The sequence below is a fragment of the Ammospiza nelsoni genome, chromosome 7 (assembly GCF_027579445.1).
Source record: "Ammospiza nelsoni isolate bAmmNel1 chromosome 7, bAmmNel1.pri, whole genome shotgun sequence".
Classification (NCBI taxonomy): domain Eukaryota; kingdom Metazoa; phylum Chordata; class Aves; order Passeriformes; family Passerellidae; genus Ammospiza; species Ammospiza nelsoni.
Genome location: NC_080639.1, coordinates 30,399,468 through 30,417,562, shown reverse-complemented (window position 1 = coordinate 30,417,562; position 18,095 = coordinate 30,399,468). Strand labels below are relative to the sequence as shown.

Here is an 18,095-nt window from a genome sequence, read left to right as displayed (position 1 = left end):
CTGTCCATAACACATTTTACAGCCAGTGGGGTGATGGCTCAGTGCCCTGGTTTCAGGTCCTGCATTAGAACTCCATGCTTTGAGTGGCGCTTGTGTTTGATTCCCCTGCTGGTATCTCCACCCTGGGGATTTGGATGGGATCTGTTACTACAGAAATCACTGTGCCCATGGACACATCATCTGGAAATAGACTTTGTTCCACATGTACTTTTGTAGTTACTATTCACCTACCCAGTGGTGAATAAAGCTACCATCCTGGGTGGCAATAACAACTGCCTCTTGGATGGAGGATGCTGGTGTGCATCTGAAAGCTCAGATGTGAGAATAAAGGTGATCCACATCTTTCAGACACACAACAGCATTTTACTTTTGATCTTAATTACTTTCATTCCTAATACCTAAATTTTTACCTGAAGCAACTGTTAAGAAAGAAATGGGTAGTATTTGATTTGTTAACCTCTGAGGTGCAGGTGATGTTTGAGTGTGGTTTGGGGAGGAAGGAGATCTTCCTCTGTGCCCACTGCCTGTGGTTGTGCTGCAGGTGGGGTGGCTTTTGATGAATGTACCCCTGCTAGAAGGGAAGAGGGTGGCCTGTGGCAGAAAGAAGAGAGGGAACAGAGCCTAAACCACATCTGCAATGTTTCCTTTTAGTCACGTCAAGTCTTGTAATCTTGTAGGTTTTTCTGAGCACTGCTTGTAAAAGAGAACCTGAAGGGGAGAGACAGAAGGGCCATATAGATATGGAAGTTAAAAATAATCCTTTGGCTGTTGCTAAGTGGTAGTGCATCTGTGAGCTGGGCAGCTGCAGGGGATGCAGCTCTGTCTCTGGGGCAGCTGCCCCGCAGGTCAATCCCTCTGTGTTTCCCCTGTGGGAGGAGGACGGGGAGCTCACATCTCCCAGCATATTTGAAGCTTATTTTGGTGACAGAGGATGCAGTGTCAGCTGGGGTCACTGTGCTGCAGCCTCACAGTACCAGTTGCTTTGTGAGCAGTCCCAGTCATTAGCAGCAGGTTGGGGGCTCAGGGGTCAGTGGCTGCGGGTGCTGTCGGGTGCAGGGCATGGGAGAGTGCTCGGGGGTGAGCAGAACCAAGTAAAGCCCTCTGAAACAAACCCCTGTGTCATTAGGGTGTTGTAGCGCTGTGAATGCCCCTTTTCCCACCAAAGAGCAGGGTAGGAGGAGGAGTCTGGGCTGGAAGACACAGCAGTCTGTGTGTGTTGTCACACTGTGTAGGGCACAGGGTGCCCTTGGCAGCCCACAAACCTGGTTTCAGGCACCCTGAGGTCTCCTGTCTACAGTGCCCCTTGCAGAGCCCAGGGGACCTTATCCCCAGAACAGACAACAAGGAGATGGCACTGCTGTAGCATCTCTCTTTTACAATGTGGTCAAAACTCAGACTGCATGTTTATTTTCAAGCTTCCTAAAGACCTTTCTCCTTGGTCCATTCCCATTTGGCCTTTGCTTTTATCACCTGCAGGAGCTGCTCAGCCAAGGGTCCTGTCCTGAGATACCTGGGAGCCAGAGAATAAATGGATAAAACAAAATAATCCCCCTGAATAAGAAGGAAAAAGAAACCTCTGACTTGCTGTGTCCCATAGCTGTGAGGAGCCGAGGCCAGAGCACCTGTGCTTGGTGTCACTCTTGGGTGGGCATCCCCTCTCCAGCTTACATCCCTCCTCCACCTGGGAAACAGGTTGGCTCCAGTAAGAATAGACTACAAACATTTAATAAGGAACAAATCTAATGGGGCACCTCTGCTGTCCTCTTCATTTTCTAGGGTTAAACTGCAAAGCTGTTCTGCCGACTCTCATCACATGGATTGCTGTAAAGAAATAGAAGGTTTAGGTCAGCTCCATTTATTCCAGTCCAGTGCGTCAGCTTAAAAAAAAAAAGTAAGGACCAGGTTAGCTGGAGCAGGCAGGGCTGAGGACTGTGGTGGGGAAGAGCAGTCAACTGAATCCACCTTCATCCTGCTCAGATTGATGCCACTGTTCCTGCTTACAAGCTCCCTGCAAATGCTGTTTGGCTGTGTGTCCAGTGTCATTTGGCTGCACAATGTCTAAGTCCCAAACCAAGAAAAAGGTTTGTTTTGTTTTCTTTAAATGTGTGTTTCTGTAAACCAGATCTTTTCTTAGGCCATCTGTTGAACTGTTGGTATTCCTGCTTGCCCTCCTGTAGAGTGTGGGGCTGCCATGCTGTTGCAACATTTTGGAGCAGCAGAATGTGATTGCTCAAGCAGTGATGTAGAAAACGTTTCCACAGGTGAGAAAGGAACTGTGGAGGCTCCTGCTGCTGCTGACAGATGTGGGATGTTGGCTTTTAGGCCTTGTTCTGGCAACACGAGCTGGTGTCTGAGCCCTGGGGTCATCCTGGGCTGCTTCCCGTGGGTCTGGCCATGCTCTGCCAGACAGCAGTGAGCTCTGAGAGCAACACTTGAACCCTCTCAGCCTTTAGTGTGGAGTGTCATTGAGAAAGTCTGCTCTTCACACAGTGTGAGGAGGAGCAGACACTGCAGGGACATGGCTGGGACACGCTCACCTGAGGCTGTGGGCAGCCTGCAGTGCTCTGTGCTTGCATCATGAGCTCCCTGTGCCAGGGTGGCACCTTCTGTGCAGGGAAGGCTTATTTGAGGGCAGGGACACCCAGCCCTGAGCTCCCAGATGATTTGAAAGGCTGTAGAGAGATTCCACACTAGGCCATTCACTAGGTGTGAATGGCTGGCTGGTAGTAGCACTCCTCTGTAGAATTGTTTGATTTTAACTTGTAAGCAAAAGGTTCCTAAGCATTAGCCAGGACCAAATTCAGCAGGGTGTCCTGTGGTGGTCTGGGTGTGCTCATCTCCAGGAGCCCATGGTCCCAATGCAGAGAGGGGCTGAGAGCCACGTGGGAGGTGTTTGCATTCCAGATTTCATCTTCATGAAGTCTGGCACACAGATCCTCAGTGGCCTTTTGGAGGAGCGTGGGGCTGACTCAGTGCATGTGTTCACTCCCATCTCCAGTCCTTGGGCGGCTCCTGAAACCGCTTCTTCCCAGGGCATTATTTCCATCCTTCCCCAATCTCTCTCTTCTTCTTCTTCTTCCTCTCAGAATTTATTTTTTCCCCTTTAACCTGGTTTCTGTTCTCTTTTCAGTTTAATATTGAGTCATGTGCCCCTGTCCTCCAAGACTGTGTGCCTCCCCATCCTGCTCCATGCCTGTTCAAAAGGCTGAAGATCCCAGAGTTCAAATGGACAAACAGCATGGGGTGACCCTTGTCTGCTGGCTGTGACCTGTGAAAGCATGGCCAGTGCTTGTGGCTGCAATGTAAAAATGCCTGGTCCCTTCTCTAATTGCGCTGCTAAGGACCCCCGTGCTGTGCTTTGGGTCAGAGGTGGCTGCAGGTCAGTGCAGGTGGATGGTTCTTAGCTGGAATGCTTTGTGCCCCATGGATGTGCTCCTCTAGATTTCTTTCACAGCATTTAAATGCACTATTTGTTATTACACCACCAGGCATTAACATTACATTGTAACCTGGTAAATATTATTGATTATTGTGGAGTTGGACTCTGTGGTCCTAATGGGTCCCTTCCAACTTGAGATATTTGATGATTTTTGCATGGATTTCTCACAGGAACACAAATGATGATTCCATTTGTGTTCGTGCTCAGTGCTGTGTTTATTCCTTTTGTTCCTTGGTGTTCCTGGCAGCAGACATACCCTGCCTGCCCCACCTTGCTCACACCAGGGCTTTGTGCTGGCACTTCACTGAAACTGCAGCTAGGTTGGGCATTCTCTCCCCAGTGTATGGAGTGCTGCTCTCCCAGAGTCTCTATTCCTGGCACGATGGAGCAAAGCTGCCTTTGTTAGCCCTCCTTTCTCCCTGCCCAGGCTCCTATTGCTGTCCAAGCCTTGCAGCTCTCCGCGGATCTGGCAGCAGCTCCTTGAGGGCCAACGCGCACAGAGCGCTGCTGTTCTGCCTCCTTTCACTGCAGTTTCTCCTTGGCCCTGAGCAGACCTTTAGCAAGTGTGAATGCATGCTAATGAGCCATTAAATGCCCGGGCAGAATTAAAGAATACAGAAGTGACGGCTTTGACATCTTTATGGGAGCCAGAGCTCTGTCTTTGGGGCTCTGCTCTTAAAGTTGCACCACGTGTGGGCTGCAACCAAGAGGTGTCATCTGAAGATTCATGCACACACCCAAACCTCCTGTCCTGTGCAGCTGCCCTCTCCCAGGGCTAAAAACCCCATAGAAAGCTCCAAAAAAACCCCAAGATGAGCTCAGAAAATAAAGCTTAGATGGTCTTAGAACAAACTTGCTTTAAATGCTCTACTAGCCAGCATCTTGGTGAGTTTGGTGTCTGAATTTGGTGTCTCTGGTGATGGTTATTGACAGAAATGAACATTTGGAAATGAATTTTGTGTTTGGGACTTAAAGGCAGAAATCCTGAGACCAGCAGGTGAGTGGAATTCTGGGTCTCTGCATTTCTTGTTGACATGAATTTTGCTCAGTTTCATTTAAAAAATGGAGCTTACATAATTGACCTGAAAGGGAAGTGCAGCACAGCCTGTGTGTTCATTTTTTCTCCTTTTTTTTCTTTCCTTGTCTTACTTTGAGTGATATTCTGATTTTTTCCAGGTACTTTGTTGGGGGAGAAATCTCTTACAAAACCACAGACCTTTGGTGACCTTGCACCATGGGAGACCCAATGAACACCTGCATGTGACAGATGGATGTTGATAGGAAGGGAAAGTGGCCCTTTTTGAGTTAGAGGTTTGGAGGGAGACCCAGTAGGGGCAAAAACCCCAGAGGATTCACACACACCAGCCCCTTCTGATCTGGCTTAAGGAATAATATGAATTATTGGCAGTTCCTGCAGTGCCTTCCATGTCAGGTACTTAGGGGGTAACAAAGCCAAACATGAGCACGTGCTCAGAGTGGTGGGATGGTATTTGAGCCCATGGCTCAAAGGAGAACAGCACATCCATCCCAAGTACCCCCACTCAGGATAAAGCTCTGTGCCTCTGGGAAGGTCTGGCCCCAGCCCTTGCCCCATAGCTCTCCCTGCATCAGTAACAGAGTTGGCAGCAGGACCTGAAAGCTCCAATTCCCAACTCTGGGTCTCCATCCAAAAGGCCACATGTGGCAGGCTTGGCTGAGGAGCTAATGTGAGAAGAAGTCAAGGATTTGTGGAGTGCTGAGCTTACTTGGAAAAAAAAAAAAAAAAGAGGAAGGCTTTATTTTAAGAAATGCAGCTTTAGATCTCTTTCAGGAAATGACTTCTCATTGCCCATTTTGGCTTTCTGGTGGATCATCAGCTGTATCTTGTAGTTGCATTTCAGGTTCACTTCTTTAGCAGAGAGAAGGAAAATGAGGAAAGGCTGGCCAGGGCTGCCACAGGAAATCCTCCTGCCCCAGATAGCTTTCAGCTGCCTTCATGAAACAGCAGTTTCCAAAACCATGTCTTCCTTCTCCAGTTCTCACTGAACCCAGAAATTCCCAAGTGAGAAGAAACTGGAGTGCTGAGGGGGATTTTTGTCATGGCAGTGCTGCACTGTGGGATGCTGGCAGTAATGTCCAGCTGGTGATGGGACTTGTGGTACCCATGGCTGGATTAGCAGCTCAAGCCTGCATTTATTCCTTCACCTTTGGTTTCATTAGTCTGCATCTCCAGTGCTGTTTTTGATGATAGGTGGGCCCAGTGCTGGGACTGAAATCTTGGTTAAACCCATATGCTTCAGGATGTGAACATCCATTGCGATGGGAAGGTGCACAGATCCATAGTGTCTGGTAAATAACATTCAGAAAAGCACTATTTACTTCTTACTAACCTCTCAGTGTTTCTTTTGCTGCTTCAGTATTGCATTGTGGATAAATGAGTGTGGGCAAGCTGTCGCCTGGTGTGAGTGGAGGCAGTTGGATGAATTTCAGGTTACACAGAAACCTTGAACCCTTGACATTTGTCTGTCTGTGTTTATGTAGCAGCCTCCTTAGCACAAGGAGGTTGTTATGCTCAGTGGGCTCCAGGGCTTGGGGATGCTCCTGCCAATCTGCCACCCTTGTTTTCCCTGCTGGACTGGCATGACCCAGGGGTGGATCCTAAACCCATCCCCGCTGTTTAAAATTTCTGGAGCTGTCTCCAGGTCCCTGTGGGTGCTGACCATCTGGCAGTGCCCTGGGCCTGAGCTGTGCCCTGGGCAGGCTGCCTGGCCCGGCCGCTTGGTGTGCAGCACCACCTGCTTTGAGCCATGGAAAGAAATTATTGGGGAAGGTGGTGATTTATTTGCCTGGGCAGGCAGTGTTTTATCCTAGCCCTCTCCCAAATGAAAAGCCCTATGTTTCCTAAGTTTTCCAAGCCTTTTCTGCTGCCCTTCTTCTTCCCACTCAAAATGTGCTGTTCACAGAGCCTCTCCCCCAGACATGGAGCACTTTTGCTGAGAGATTGGCTTGTCTGGTACAAAACTGATGCTCAGGTGGTGCCCTGTGTCTGTAGGGTTTGACTTCTCTCATAAGCAGATGTTTTTGATCCATGGTTGTGGACCCCTTCTTCACTGGGGCTCTCTGGGTGAAGAAGCAGCCAGGGCTTGTTAAAGGAATGACACTGGAGAATTTGGAAATTGCTTGCCATAACTTATTTCTCTTAGTTGTTTTTCCTGTGGGTTTTTTTCTGTTTCAGACTAGTTGTTCAAATAACCAAAAATGACAAAAGCACAGACTTTCAGAGATTGTGACCCAAAGTCTGGATGTGAGCACAGAGGCACAAAAATAAATGGCTTGATTTAATGGGAGCAAAATACAGTATGATCTTTCTCCTCCTGAGTGCTCAGAAACCACTAAACTGGCTTAAATATCATGACTTGTTTTTCTTGTATGTTAGGCATGTCAGTTTAATGTTCTAGAAGATGGGGAAAAAAGGAGTGTTGGAGGAGGCTTGTTTTCAAACCTTTGCCACCTCTCCATTAAAAACTAGAATAATGTTTTTTGTTTCAGAAGAAAGGTGGTAATTTTTGCATGACTTTGTCATGCCCAGAAGTAGGAGGCTTTAGGAGAACCACCTTCCATGAAAAGCCCCAGTGACAGAGCTTTTAGTGCACTGAGTTTCAGATCTTGGTGCAGTTCCGAAAAGGCGCAGTTATCACAGAGGCCAGACGGGCTGTCCTGCCAAGCAGGGTCACAGCCTGCTGTCAGGAAGGCTGGGATGAAATCAGGGTCAGAGGCTGGAAGCTTCTGCCAGAAGCTGCTGTCCTGATTTGGGAATGACCCTGCTTGGGAACAAGGAGAACAGCGCTGCTGTGGGGGTGCCATGCTGCGTTTGTGCAGTACCATGCTGGGGGCAGGGGGGATTTGGGCTGTAGCTGCCATCCTGGGGGGCAGCTGGGGTGAATTGAGGATGGATGATGTCCTGGGAGAAGCTGCCTGAGTGACAGTGAGATGTGCAGCCCAGCCAGAGCACAGCAGTGGGATGGGGATGTGTTTTGGAATGGGGAGAGATGGAAGCACCAGCTGGGCTGTGAGTCTCAGCCCACTCTGGTGCTGTCCTTGGGAGCAGTGCACCCCATGGCTCCTGCCCGGATGGATCCCAGACCAGTAAAGCTCAGTCTGGGGACTACTCTCCCCCCACAGAAGCATTGCTTTCCTCTGCAGGTTTCTGCTGCCTCCTGACATGTGGTTTGTGTTAGCCCAGCCCTGAAGGTCAGGAGCTAACTGGAAAGAATGTTATCAAATTCAGGGGGAGCATTTAATTTCCTAGTTAGATCTGGATCTTTTAAACTTCTAAGCTTGTCTTATTTTGAATATGGGAACAGAAGAAAACATCTCTTATTATGTTTGGAGAACATAATTAATGTATTTTGGCTTCACAAACCAGCTTTAACAGAGAATGTATAAACTCACAGGGTTCAAGGGGGTTAAAGTCCAGGGTGATGTCCTGCACCATGAGACTGCTGCTGGTGCAGAGGTGTCTTGAAACACACCCTCCTTGAGGACACATTGCTGTGGAAATGAAACTGGGAAGTGAAACTGGATGCATCATGGGCACGGTTGTGGAAGGTTTCCTGCAGGCATGATGGCACAGAGAGTGCTTAGCCACATCAGCACTGTGTGTGACCGTGGGAGAGAGAGCTGGGACTGGGAACGAGCAGCACACTGTGCTGCAGCATGTGAGTATTGGTAACACTCTGCAAACCACAGCTCTGGGTCACTGTCACCAAAACCCTCACTGCCACATTGCCTCGGGACTCCTCTCAGTTTGTGTCCCTAGTGAGAGGATGGAGTGTATTCTCACCTCTGGTGCTGTGGATGTTGAGATGTGGGACAACTCTTATTGTGCCCATATGAAAACCAAATGTTCCTCATTCACTGAGTTTCTCCAGTCTTCAGGCTGTGTGGGAGATGGTTGGCACCCCAAGTGTAGCTCATGGTGCTTGCAGCAGTGGCCACTCTTTCAGGGTGATGGAAGCAGTGAAGGCTGTGATACCTTTGCCATTGAAGGTCAAGACGGAAATTCCTGCTCTTGGCACATTGACCATGATGAGCTTCAGCCAGTGACTTCTTGAACACTAAGCCAGTGTGGCCAAGGCAGGAAACACATGTCAACGTGTTTTGACATTTTAAGCTCACACCCCACACTTAGTCACCCTCATACAGAATGGCTTTTTCTTCATCCCTGTCAATAAACAAAACCACATCCTTTAAGATGCTGTTTCTTAAGTTTTCCAATCACAGTGGTTTAATAGGATGCATTATTTGCAAATGGCCATTTCCCTTCCCCAGGACAGTAATTTTAGGCTCTACCTCCAGTCTGCCAGGGGCTGGAAGGGATGTGCAGTCTTTCTAGCCTCCTGTGACCCAGCACTGATGCCTTTAAAAACAGAACCATTTAATGGTCCAGAGACAGATTTCCTCTGGACTCACATCTTGTGCTGCATTCTGTGGTGTCTTAGGAGAACTGAGGGGTGGTATGAATACCATCAGCTTGCTTCTCTTGGCCCTCACAGTTCAATTCAAGCCTTAGCACATTTACTAATCTAAAAAAGCCAGCTGCTTTGGATTCCTTGAAATGTGCTATTTAACAAAACCATAGTTTATAGCTAATTTGGACACTTGCATTGCCATGCAAGTGGCACCAAACCTGCTGTGTGTGAGAGCCCAATCACCTGAATTAATTGTGACTAAAAGCCAGACACCCCATTTGGTTTGCTTGTGAAGTGATGGTCCTGAGAGTCCCCCACTCTGCAGCTGCCCCCAAACAGCAGCAGCTGTGGATGTAGCTGAGCCCATGGGCTCAAACCCAGAGCTTTCTGTCTGAGGAAAGGGCAAGGCTGTCATTGTGAAGGCAAGCAGAGCAAGGGATTTTAATCTCCATCAGATGTAGGCACAGAAGGAGGTCACCTCTAGAGATCTTGTAAACATAATCTCCTTTGTCCAGTAATGTTTGAATATGCAGGCTGGCTCCAAAGCAAACGGTGGGACTGCAGAGGAGGCTGTAGAAGGACAACCTGTGATTTGCTGGGATGTATGAGATGCCTAGTAAAACAGAAGGTGCTCCTGTGACTTTTGGCAGGGGATATAGCTTGGCAATCCACAGCCTCTGATAATCTTGGCACGGTGGGAGAGGCAGGGAGATCCACGGGTTTGTGTGGATGAAAGGAGCGTGTGTATAATTTATCATGTCTGGGGTGCTCAAAGCTCTTCCCAGTGGAAAAGCTGAGCTGTAATTAGGTTGCTGATGAGCCTTGTGTACAAACCCTTCAGCTCTATAAACTATGCCTGTAAAGGCATCCCTTCTCCTAGGGACTGGCCAGGGAAGAATTTGAGCAGTCTCCAGCAGATGGATGGCTCCCTGAAGCCAGCTGCTCAGTGGACAGCCACTCCACTTACTGTCTCTGACAGCCTTGGAGCCTGTTTACTTTCTCAGCCCTTCACTAAGCCCCTTGGCTCCAAGGGGATGCTTCAGTGGAGAAGAGCCCTTGCTGGATTGGTTTCTTCATCCATTTCTGCTGTGAGCTGCCTTGAGCTACTCCCTGGGGGGGACTCAGCTGGTCCCAGCAACCTTTGTGGCTCTGGTTGGGACACAGAGTTCTTGTTTGGACACAGGAAATAGTGCTTGTTGATATAATTTTTTTCAAGGTTTTAAGAGAACTTCTTAAGTAAGACTGTTAAGAAGAAAGAGAAGGAAATACTTTATGAGGTGGGCAACCTGCTGGGCTTTTTGCTGCTGAACTCTGAGCTCAAAACCAGCTAGGGAGCAGTATTCCATTCCCATCTTAATATCTCTTGATGTAGACAGAGAAAGATTATTTCATACAAAAGTAGGAAGGGGGAGGTGCCCATTTGTCTTAAGCAACCGTAGAGGGAAGCTGGAAGAGCAATGAGTAGGTAGTTTTTTGCTGCTGAATGTTGATATTAATTTGATATTTAAGTGTTTCCCAACAGCATCTGTTTGTTGCCCTGCCAAGTAAGGTCTCTCTGGCAGCTCTTCCTGCTGGGCTGCTGGTCACTGCCAACCACAGCACCCAGTGGTGGCCATTGGAATCCTGCTGACACCTGTCCCCGCTGTCCCCCTCAGGTCACGGGGAGTGTCACTGCGGGGAGTGCAAGTGCCACGCGGGGTTCATCGGGGACAACTGCAACTGCTCCACGGAGACGGACAGCTGCGTGTCCAGCGACGGGCAGATGTGCAGCGGCCGCGGCGCCTGCGTCTGCGGGAGGTGCCAGTGCACAGAGCCCGGGGCGTTCGGAGAGACCTGCGAGAAGTGTCCCACCTGCCCCGGTGTCTGCAGCACCAAAAGGTACCCACAGGAGTTCAGGAGGGACTTCTCACTCCTGGTGGGAAGGGCAGCTCTTTGGTTCCTGGGAGACTTTTCAGCTAGGGAATTGCTTCTGCTTCTGCTGTGTGATCAGCCCCAAGCAAGCCTGCTGCTGCTAGGAGCCCACGCTAAGTACCCTGACAGTATTCCAGGTAGAGCAGCAACAAGTCTTGTTGCCCTAGTGCTCATGGAGATTCATGTCCCTGCTCATTTCTGGTGCTGTCTCACTCTGCAGGAAGGGCTGGCAACCCCAGTTTTGCTGCACTCTGAGCTGCAGGTGTCTGGGTGCAGAGAGCTGTGAGCTGCAGAGGGAGGAGGGGAGGACTGGAATCAGAATCACTGCCCCTGCCTCACAGCAATGAAGGTGGCCCAGGCATCAGCCTCAGACTAGCACAGAGCAGCAGGACTGCCTGCCTTGATCTCAGGCAGGATGGATTTTGCAGTAGCTGACATGCAGCTCCTGACATCCAAAGGGCAAACAGACCCCAAACCTATAAGCTGCTCTGCACCTTCATGGAATCCTTTGCACTTTCACTGAATCCTACAAGCTGCTTTTCACTTTCATTGAATCCTAATAAATCCATCCTTGCGATGGAGATGCCTGGTCCTGAAGCTGCTCCTCCCTTGTGGTGCAGATGTGCAGCCTCCAGACCAGACCCAGGGAATCCCTTCCCAAGGGCCGAATCCCCATGTTCATGCAGTTTCTGACGTGTGCTTAGTCTTACCTCTGTGTGTGTTCCTGCAGGGATTGTATTGAATGCAAGCTGTTTAACTCAGGAAGACTGGCTGATAACCAAACCTGCCAAAAGCACTGCAAGGATGAGATCATCACCACTGTGGATGTTCTTGGTAAGCTGGCAGCTGCAGGTGGTGGGAACTGGTGACTGTGGCATTGAACTCTTCTTAATCAGGCTAAAACATATCTGTAAAGAAAGCTTCAGGGAGCACCTGGTATTTAGAAATGTGTGTATGTAGGTAGTTTGAATATGTGTATGTGTGGTATGTGTGATGCTCTCTCCAGGCTATGATCCATAGTGAAGTAAAAAACTCCTTGATTTTAAATGACATCTAACCACTACTGCCAGTGCAGGGAGCAAAGAGTGGGGTGAGGTCACATGAGACAGATGAGAGGAGTCGTGAGAGAGTGCAAAAGAACAACCTATTACCCAAGAAAAGGCATTTTCTAATCATCTGAGGCTTCATCTTGGAAGAAGTGAACTGGTAAAAGAAAGCAAAGCTACTTTGAAAATGAGTTCTGCTTTGGTGGAACTGACTGCTACAAGTTCCCCTGGCAATCTCCTGCCCTTTGTGTCCTCTTCTAGAGGTGACCCCACATGTGCATCCTCAGCAGATGACTTCCCCCCTCTCTTTTCAAGATCTGTTCTGGGAGTCCCTGGTTGCTGTTTAGGGGAGTAGAGGGGATCCAGGCTTGTAACAGATTTAATCACAATCCTGACCTTGGCCTTAGCAATATCTCTTGGAGGGAGGGATGGAGATCAAGCAGGGATAAGTTACTGTCTGCATCTGGCATTTCCTCCTCTTCCTTAATTTATAGAGGTGGGAGTCCCTCACGTTGCTCAGCTTTTCACTCACTTCCTCCTAAGCTGTCTGCAGGTGATGTTTTTCCCATTGACTCCTCTCACATCCAGTGCCCCACTTTTAAATTATGACCAGTGGAGTTTCCCACCCTTCCCTTTGGGACACTTACTCTCATTCTCTCCATTCACTGTGCAGTTTAGCAGGGAGTGCACCTGCACCAGCACCCTGTGAGAGGTTTGGAAGTTCAAAACACACAAAGCTCCTTTCTAATGCCTGTCTGGCCAGCACATATTGAGAATGAAAGCTCATCCCTCCCGCCTGAAAAGCTCAGTGGAACCCTCACACTTCTCTCTGTTGACATGTTATCTCTGAAACCTAGTGAAGATCTACAGAAATCATTACTATTGAGACTTTAATCACTGTATCTTTTACTGAAATGATGGTGCAAGGATGGGAGTGAAAGCAGCTAGACCTACAGAAACTAAGATTTGCTGCTCAACTCAAAAGGACATTAGTCAAGAAGTATGGAAGTATTATCTATATTAATCTAATTAGTACTTTGCTTTTCAACAATCAGCACTTTTCCAGCCCATGCTTTGCTACCACTGTGTAGATAGAGGAGGTTTTCCTGTCCCAGGGTAGGAACAGCTGAGGTTTGTCCACACCAGGAACGTGTCAGAGGGGCAGCTGCATCTGAGCTCAGCTGTTGAAATGGAGGGTATTAATCTTTTAACTGGATGCAGGTCAAAGGCATTGAAAGGGAAAACAAACAGACAGGAGAGAGCTAAGGGGCTGAGGTAGCAGTGGCCATTAATGCAATCATTTTTCAGCATGACAGGCATGGATACAAGAACTGTGGAAAGCTATTTCCAGGTGCCTAAGACAAGGTCATGCATGTCTTTGCTAGCCAACAGCCCTGGGTCCCCAAATTTCTGTCCCATGCAACTCTCAGCCCTTGCAGGCTGGCAGAGCTGTGCTCCTGTAACAGCCAGAGATGATTCCCCACTCCCTCCAGTCACTGTCCCTGCAATGGGGGCATCGAAAGAGCTGTGGCTGTGCAGGGCAGTGGCTCTGCTGAAATCACCCCTTAAGCTAGATCTGCAGACCTCAGGTGATGGTTTTGCTCAATCTTAAATTGTTTCTTCCTCAGGCAGCACTGACAGTGACCAGGCTCTGTCTGGTGCTATGGTGCGTCAGACACCAACACACAGCGCTTGCATGGCTCTGGGAGTAAAGTCCTCTTATTTCTTGCAACTCCCGTAGCTACACATCATCCTTGCAACCAACTCCTCCCTCCCTCCCTCCCTCCCTCCCTCCCTCCCTCCCTCCCTCCCTCCACCCCTTCCCATTTTCCTTTTCTATCTCACTCTTTGAAAACAAACTTCTCAGCCGTTTCCGGAGCTGGAGCTATTCGGTACAGCTGGAGCACAAGCTGGCCATGGGCTGCTGCTGCTGCTGGCTCTGAGTCAGTGCTCCTTGTTTTCCCTTCTTCTTCCACTCTTCAAGAAATTTAGCAAATTAAGAAGAAAATGGCATTTATTACATAAGCAGACTTGCATGAAGGAAGAATGTGTGTGCGTGCGAGGTTGAGTCTGTTTGCTGTGTGATGTTTGCCAAGTGCCACATTTTCTCAAGCAGTGATTCTGGACACTGCTCAGTTACAATTTGTATGAGTTGTGATCAAACTGTGCTGCTTTCCAGGCTTACTCCCCATTCCTCTGCTCCCAGGCATCCATGGAAAGCTCTGCTTATCTTGCAGGGGAGAGCTGTGCTAATTCCTAATACTGAACCTGCCAGCTAAGTCAGCCAAGTGCTGTATTGCAGCTTGAGACACAGCCTGTTAGACAGGGTGACTAGCTCAGAATCAGGGAACCCACACCATTGCAGTTTTTAGGGGAGAATTATGTTAAAAAATAGAGGGTGTTGGAAGCATTTATTTGAAAAATTATGGTACAAAAGTTCTGCAGTGTTTAGGATTTTTTTTAATGTATAAAAACTTTTACAAAATCCTGTGATTCTTGCATCTGGTTCCAGAAACGGATGACCCCAACGCGATCCTCTGTGCCTACCCAGTGAACAACTGTGTCATGAAGTTCACCTACATGGAGCTTCCCAGTGGGAAATCCAACCTCACCGTCCTCAAGGAGCCAGGTTGGCCCTCCCTTGGGTTGCTTTTCTGACAGCACTGGCAGCCTCAGGAGAGGTGATGGGCTGCTGGGGGACCTGGGGGTCTGCAGAAAGGCTGGCTGCATGTGTGAGCAGATAAACCAGGCTGATTTACACTGAAGTGTTTTACAGTGATGAAACCCAGCTCCAAATGCTCCCAACTTAGTAAAAAAGAACTGTGAGAGTAAACCTTGCACCTGAGCCATCAGCATTGCCAGCAAGGGCTGAAGAGCTTTGGGAGGCTGAGTTAACTGAAGCCTATTTAAGTAGCAAAAAGTATGCTTGATTTAGAGATAAAGCCCTTGTGAGCAAAAATATCAGAAGAGAACACCTGGTGCAGCTGCTGGTTAAGTTAGGATGTTGGGAAAGCCCTGCACCACCTAAGGATTTCCACATTGCCAAGGAGTTGTGATCCAGGCAGTGTAAGGGCTGCGTGCCCCTACTCTCCTCCACAGGCTGTGCAGACAGCTGTGCTTCCCAGCAATATTTTAATCACATGCAATGCAGTTGCTCAAAGAAAACCCCTTGTGGTGTTGCAGGACAAGCTGGCGAGCATCCAGCAGTAGCTTCTTGTGATTTGTTCTGGTCCTCCAAGGCACGGGCCAATATGGGAAAGACTGAGATTCCTCATGTTCTATTTCAATTGTGCTGCAGCTTGCACTTAATTAAAAGACAGCTGATTAGCTGACAGTTAATGTCCTTATATAAAGTCCTTAGTGATCACCTGTCTCTGTGTGGGAGCAGCTGAGCTGGCTTTTGCCAGAGGCACCTTAATGCTCTGTGTCCCACATGGGTCAGCTGGCATTAAAACCCTGCACTGCTGCCCTACTATGTGACATCCCAGCTCTGGTGACATCCATAAGAGGTGGCCCTTTGACCTGCCTCTAGCCAGGAATTTAATTAAAAAAAAAATGTAGTTCAGTTTCAGAGGGAACTGTTGCTTTTTCAAATTTAGTCACTGCTGCTGGCGCTGCCTGAGGTCGCTTGCTCTGTGGCTGCTGTCCAAGTTATTACCTGACCCAGGATGCACTCACACTAGGGCTAATTAGCTTTTCTGCCTCTCTGCCAGCCTGCAGCTCAGCCCCCAGCGCTGTGACCATCGTGCTGGCAGTGATTGGCAGCGTGGTGCTGATTGGCATCATCCTGCTGGCGCTCTGGAAGCTGCTCGTCACCATCCACGACAGGCGGGAGTTCGACCGATTCCAGAGCGAGCGTTCCCGCGCCAGATACGAAATGGTGAGCCTGGGCTGGGGGTGCTGCTGGGGGGGCTCTGGGGATGCACTGGCAGCAAACAGCTCTGCAGTGATGGAAAAGGGTGGCAGGAACAAGGGTGCAGGTGTCCATGCCCTGTGGAGCCCTCGGGGTCCAGCATCTTGCAGTTCCTTTGCCTAGGAGAAGGACTGTTGCCTTCTCCTAGGCAAGTTACAAGTGCTTTGCAAAACTATACCCAGCCTTTGGTCTCCTCATCTATTTCCAAGCAGAGCTGGAGGCTGAAGGAGGTAGGGGAGACTGTGGTGGCAGCTGCATTGGTCAGGTCTGTGAGGGAGCCCTTCTGGGAGGCTTTGAGGGGGGATGTTCAGCATTGGAGGGCAGTGCCTCTGCCTGCAGGCAGGATGGAAGGTGGGTCTGATGGACCAACTCTGGGTAAACAACACTGCCTCTGGATCTGAATGTTCAGTTCTCTCAAAGCCAAACACAGCACTGTCACCAAACTAATTGTTATTTTTTTACCATGGTACAGACTTTGTTCCTCATCTTTGTTCTTTCTGTCTGCTCCTCTCTCCAAAGGCATCCAATCCTCTCTACCGAAAGCCCATTTCCACGCATAACGTAGAGTTCACGTTCAACAAGCTCAACAAGTCTTACAACGGTACAGTTGACTGAAGGGGTCTCAGTGCCTGGCACTGCCATGGACAATTGCTTGAATGGCCGGGCTGCTTCCCCACTTGAAGATGGGATTCTCTTCAGGGGCGAGAATCCCTTACGACGGGACTGGTCGATGACCAAAGCCTGTTATTTGCACAGTAAGGAGAAAGGTCTGGTTCATTCTGGAGGCACAGATGTGAGGGCAGGGTCCCTGCCTGTGTTGATGGACTCTGAGCCGTGTGCATCTCCATACCCCAGCTTTCCAGATGTATTAAACCTGCCAACTAAGTGAACCAAGTGCCATATTGCAGCTTTAGACATATCCCGTTAGAAAAGGTGACTAGGTCAAAAATCAGGGGAACCCACTCCATCAAAAGTTGTTAGGGGGGGAATTAGCTTGAAAACAGGGTCTTGGAACCATATGTGTAAGAAATTAGGATAAAAAACTCTGCAGTCTTTAGGAATTTTTTTATATAAACCCCGAAATAAAACAGTTGTGCATATATGATGCTGTGAATAGAGTGGATTGTTTCTTTGCTGAGACCCCACCAAAACTGGGGCTGCTCCTCCTGCCAGCAGCAATGGTGCTGCCTGATGGATTTATTAATAGAGCCTTATCAATCAAAGCATGGCCATAAAACATGGAGCTGGAGCTGTAGGGGCTGCCACAGGAGTTGTGTTGATTTAATACACTGGTGTTGACCCAGGGCAGGGAGCTCCTGATTTGAGCCTATGGTGTTACATTGGAAACTGGTGGGAGCCCAAGGAAAAGGGAGTTCAGTCTGAGGAAAATAATATAAACACCCATTCCTTATGGTGTGCAAGTAGGTGTCCAGCCTGGGGGGCTGCAGGAGGGCAGCTGAGAGCACTCAGCAGCTCCTCCAGACTTTTTACCAGAGGACTGTTGCTGTGGGGTCCCATGGAGTCCAGCTGGAAAATCAGGGGAGCCCTGAGCTTTTGGAAATAGAGCTGGATAAAGACCAATGTTGTTGCTTCACAACATATATTTTGCTTTGGTTTTTTGCTTTTTTTATTTTTTCCCCCCAAACTATTCCCCCAGCCCTGTCTGTTTTCCTCTGGAGCTGGGGTTTGGGTTACCCTGCTGACAGCTGCAGCTTTAAACCCACACAGATGGGGCTGCAGCCGCTGCAGGAGAGAGGAGCTGGAGCAATTGCTACTGCCTGGATTTTTTTTTCCTTCTTTTTTTAAATTTCTTTTTTTCTTGTCTCTTCACCCTCAACAGATCATGCAATAGTCAGCTGAAGGAAGCTTGCCAGGGAAAAGCAAAAACAAATGGTGTTCATTGTTTTGACTTGCTCTTCTCATTGGAAAAGAGCCATGGGCCCATCCTTCCGGATTTATTTTTTTTAATGTGTTTTTGCCTCTATAAACAGAAGCTCTTATTTGTTCAGTAAAAACAGTTCTCCTTCAAGAACTTTATGCCCCCCCCTCTGCCTACAAGCAGCACTCAAGAAATGCAGCAGACCACACTAAAAATATCTCAGAACTGGCATTTTTAGGAGGGCAGCAAGTGGCGCCTTGGCGGCATCGGTGCTGATCAGGTGGGGTAAAAAACTCAAAACCTTAAACAAATGAAATTTATGCTGTCTTCCCACTTCATTCCACTACATCTGCCCTAGCAGGGGAGGAGGGTGCATAGATCTATCCTGAAAACAAGTGCAGGGGCAGGCTCTGGTTAAATGCTGCCTTAGTGTAACCCACCATGGGTGGGCTGGAGG

General features: G+C 48.7%; 1 protein-coding gene across 1 annotated transcript in view; it reads left to right on the top strand.

The window, feature by feature from the left end:
* ITGB5 (integrin subunit beta 5) overlaps positions 1-16,861 on the top strand; it is a 61,495-nt gene extending 44,634 nt beyond the window's left edge. Inside the window, exons 11-15 of the mRNA XM_059475903.1 lie at positions 10,545-10,767; positions 11,531-11,634; positions 14,359-14,475; positions 15,560-15,726; positions 16,279-16,861. Of these exons, the coding sequence (XP_059331886.1) occupies positions 10,545-10,767; positions 11,531-11,634; positions 14,359-14,475; positions 15,560-15,726; positions 16,279-16,374 (707 nt within the window). The 3' untranslated portion in view covers positions 16,375-16,861. The remainder of the gene's footprint in view (positions 1-10,544; positions 10,768-11,530; positions 11,635-14,358; positions 14,476-15,559; positions 15,727-16,278) is intronic.
* The last annotated feature ends 1,234 nt before the right edge of the window (positions 16,862-18,095 follow it).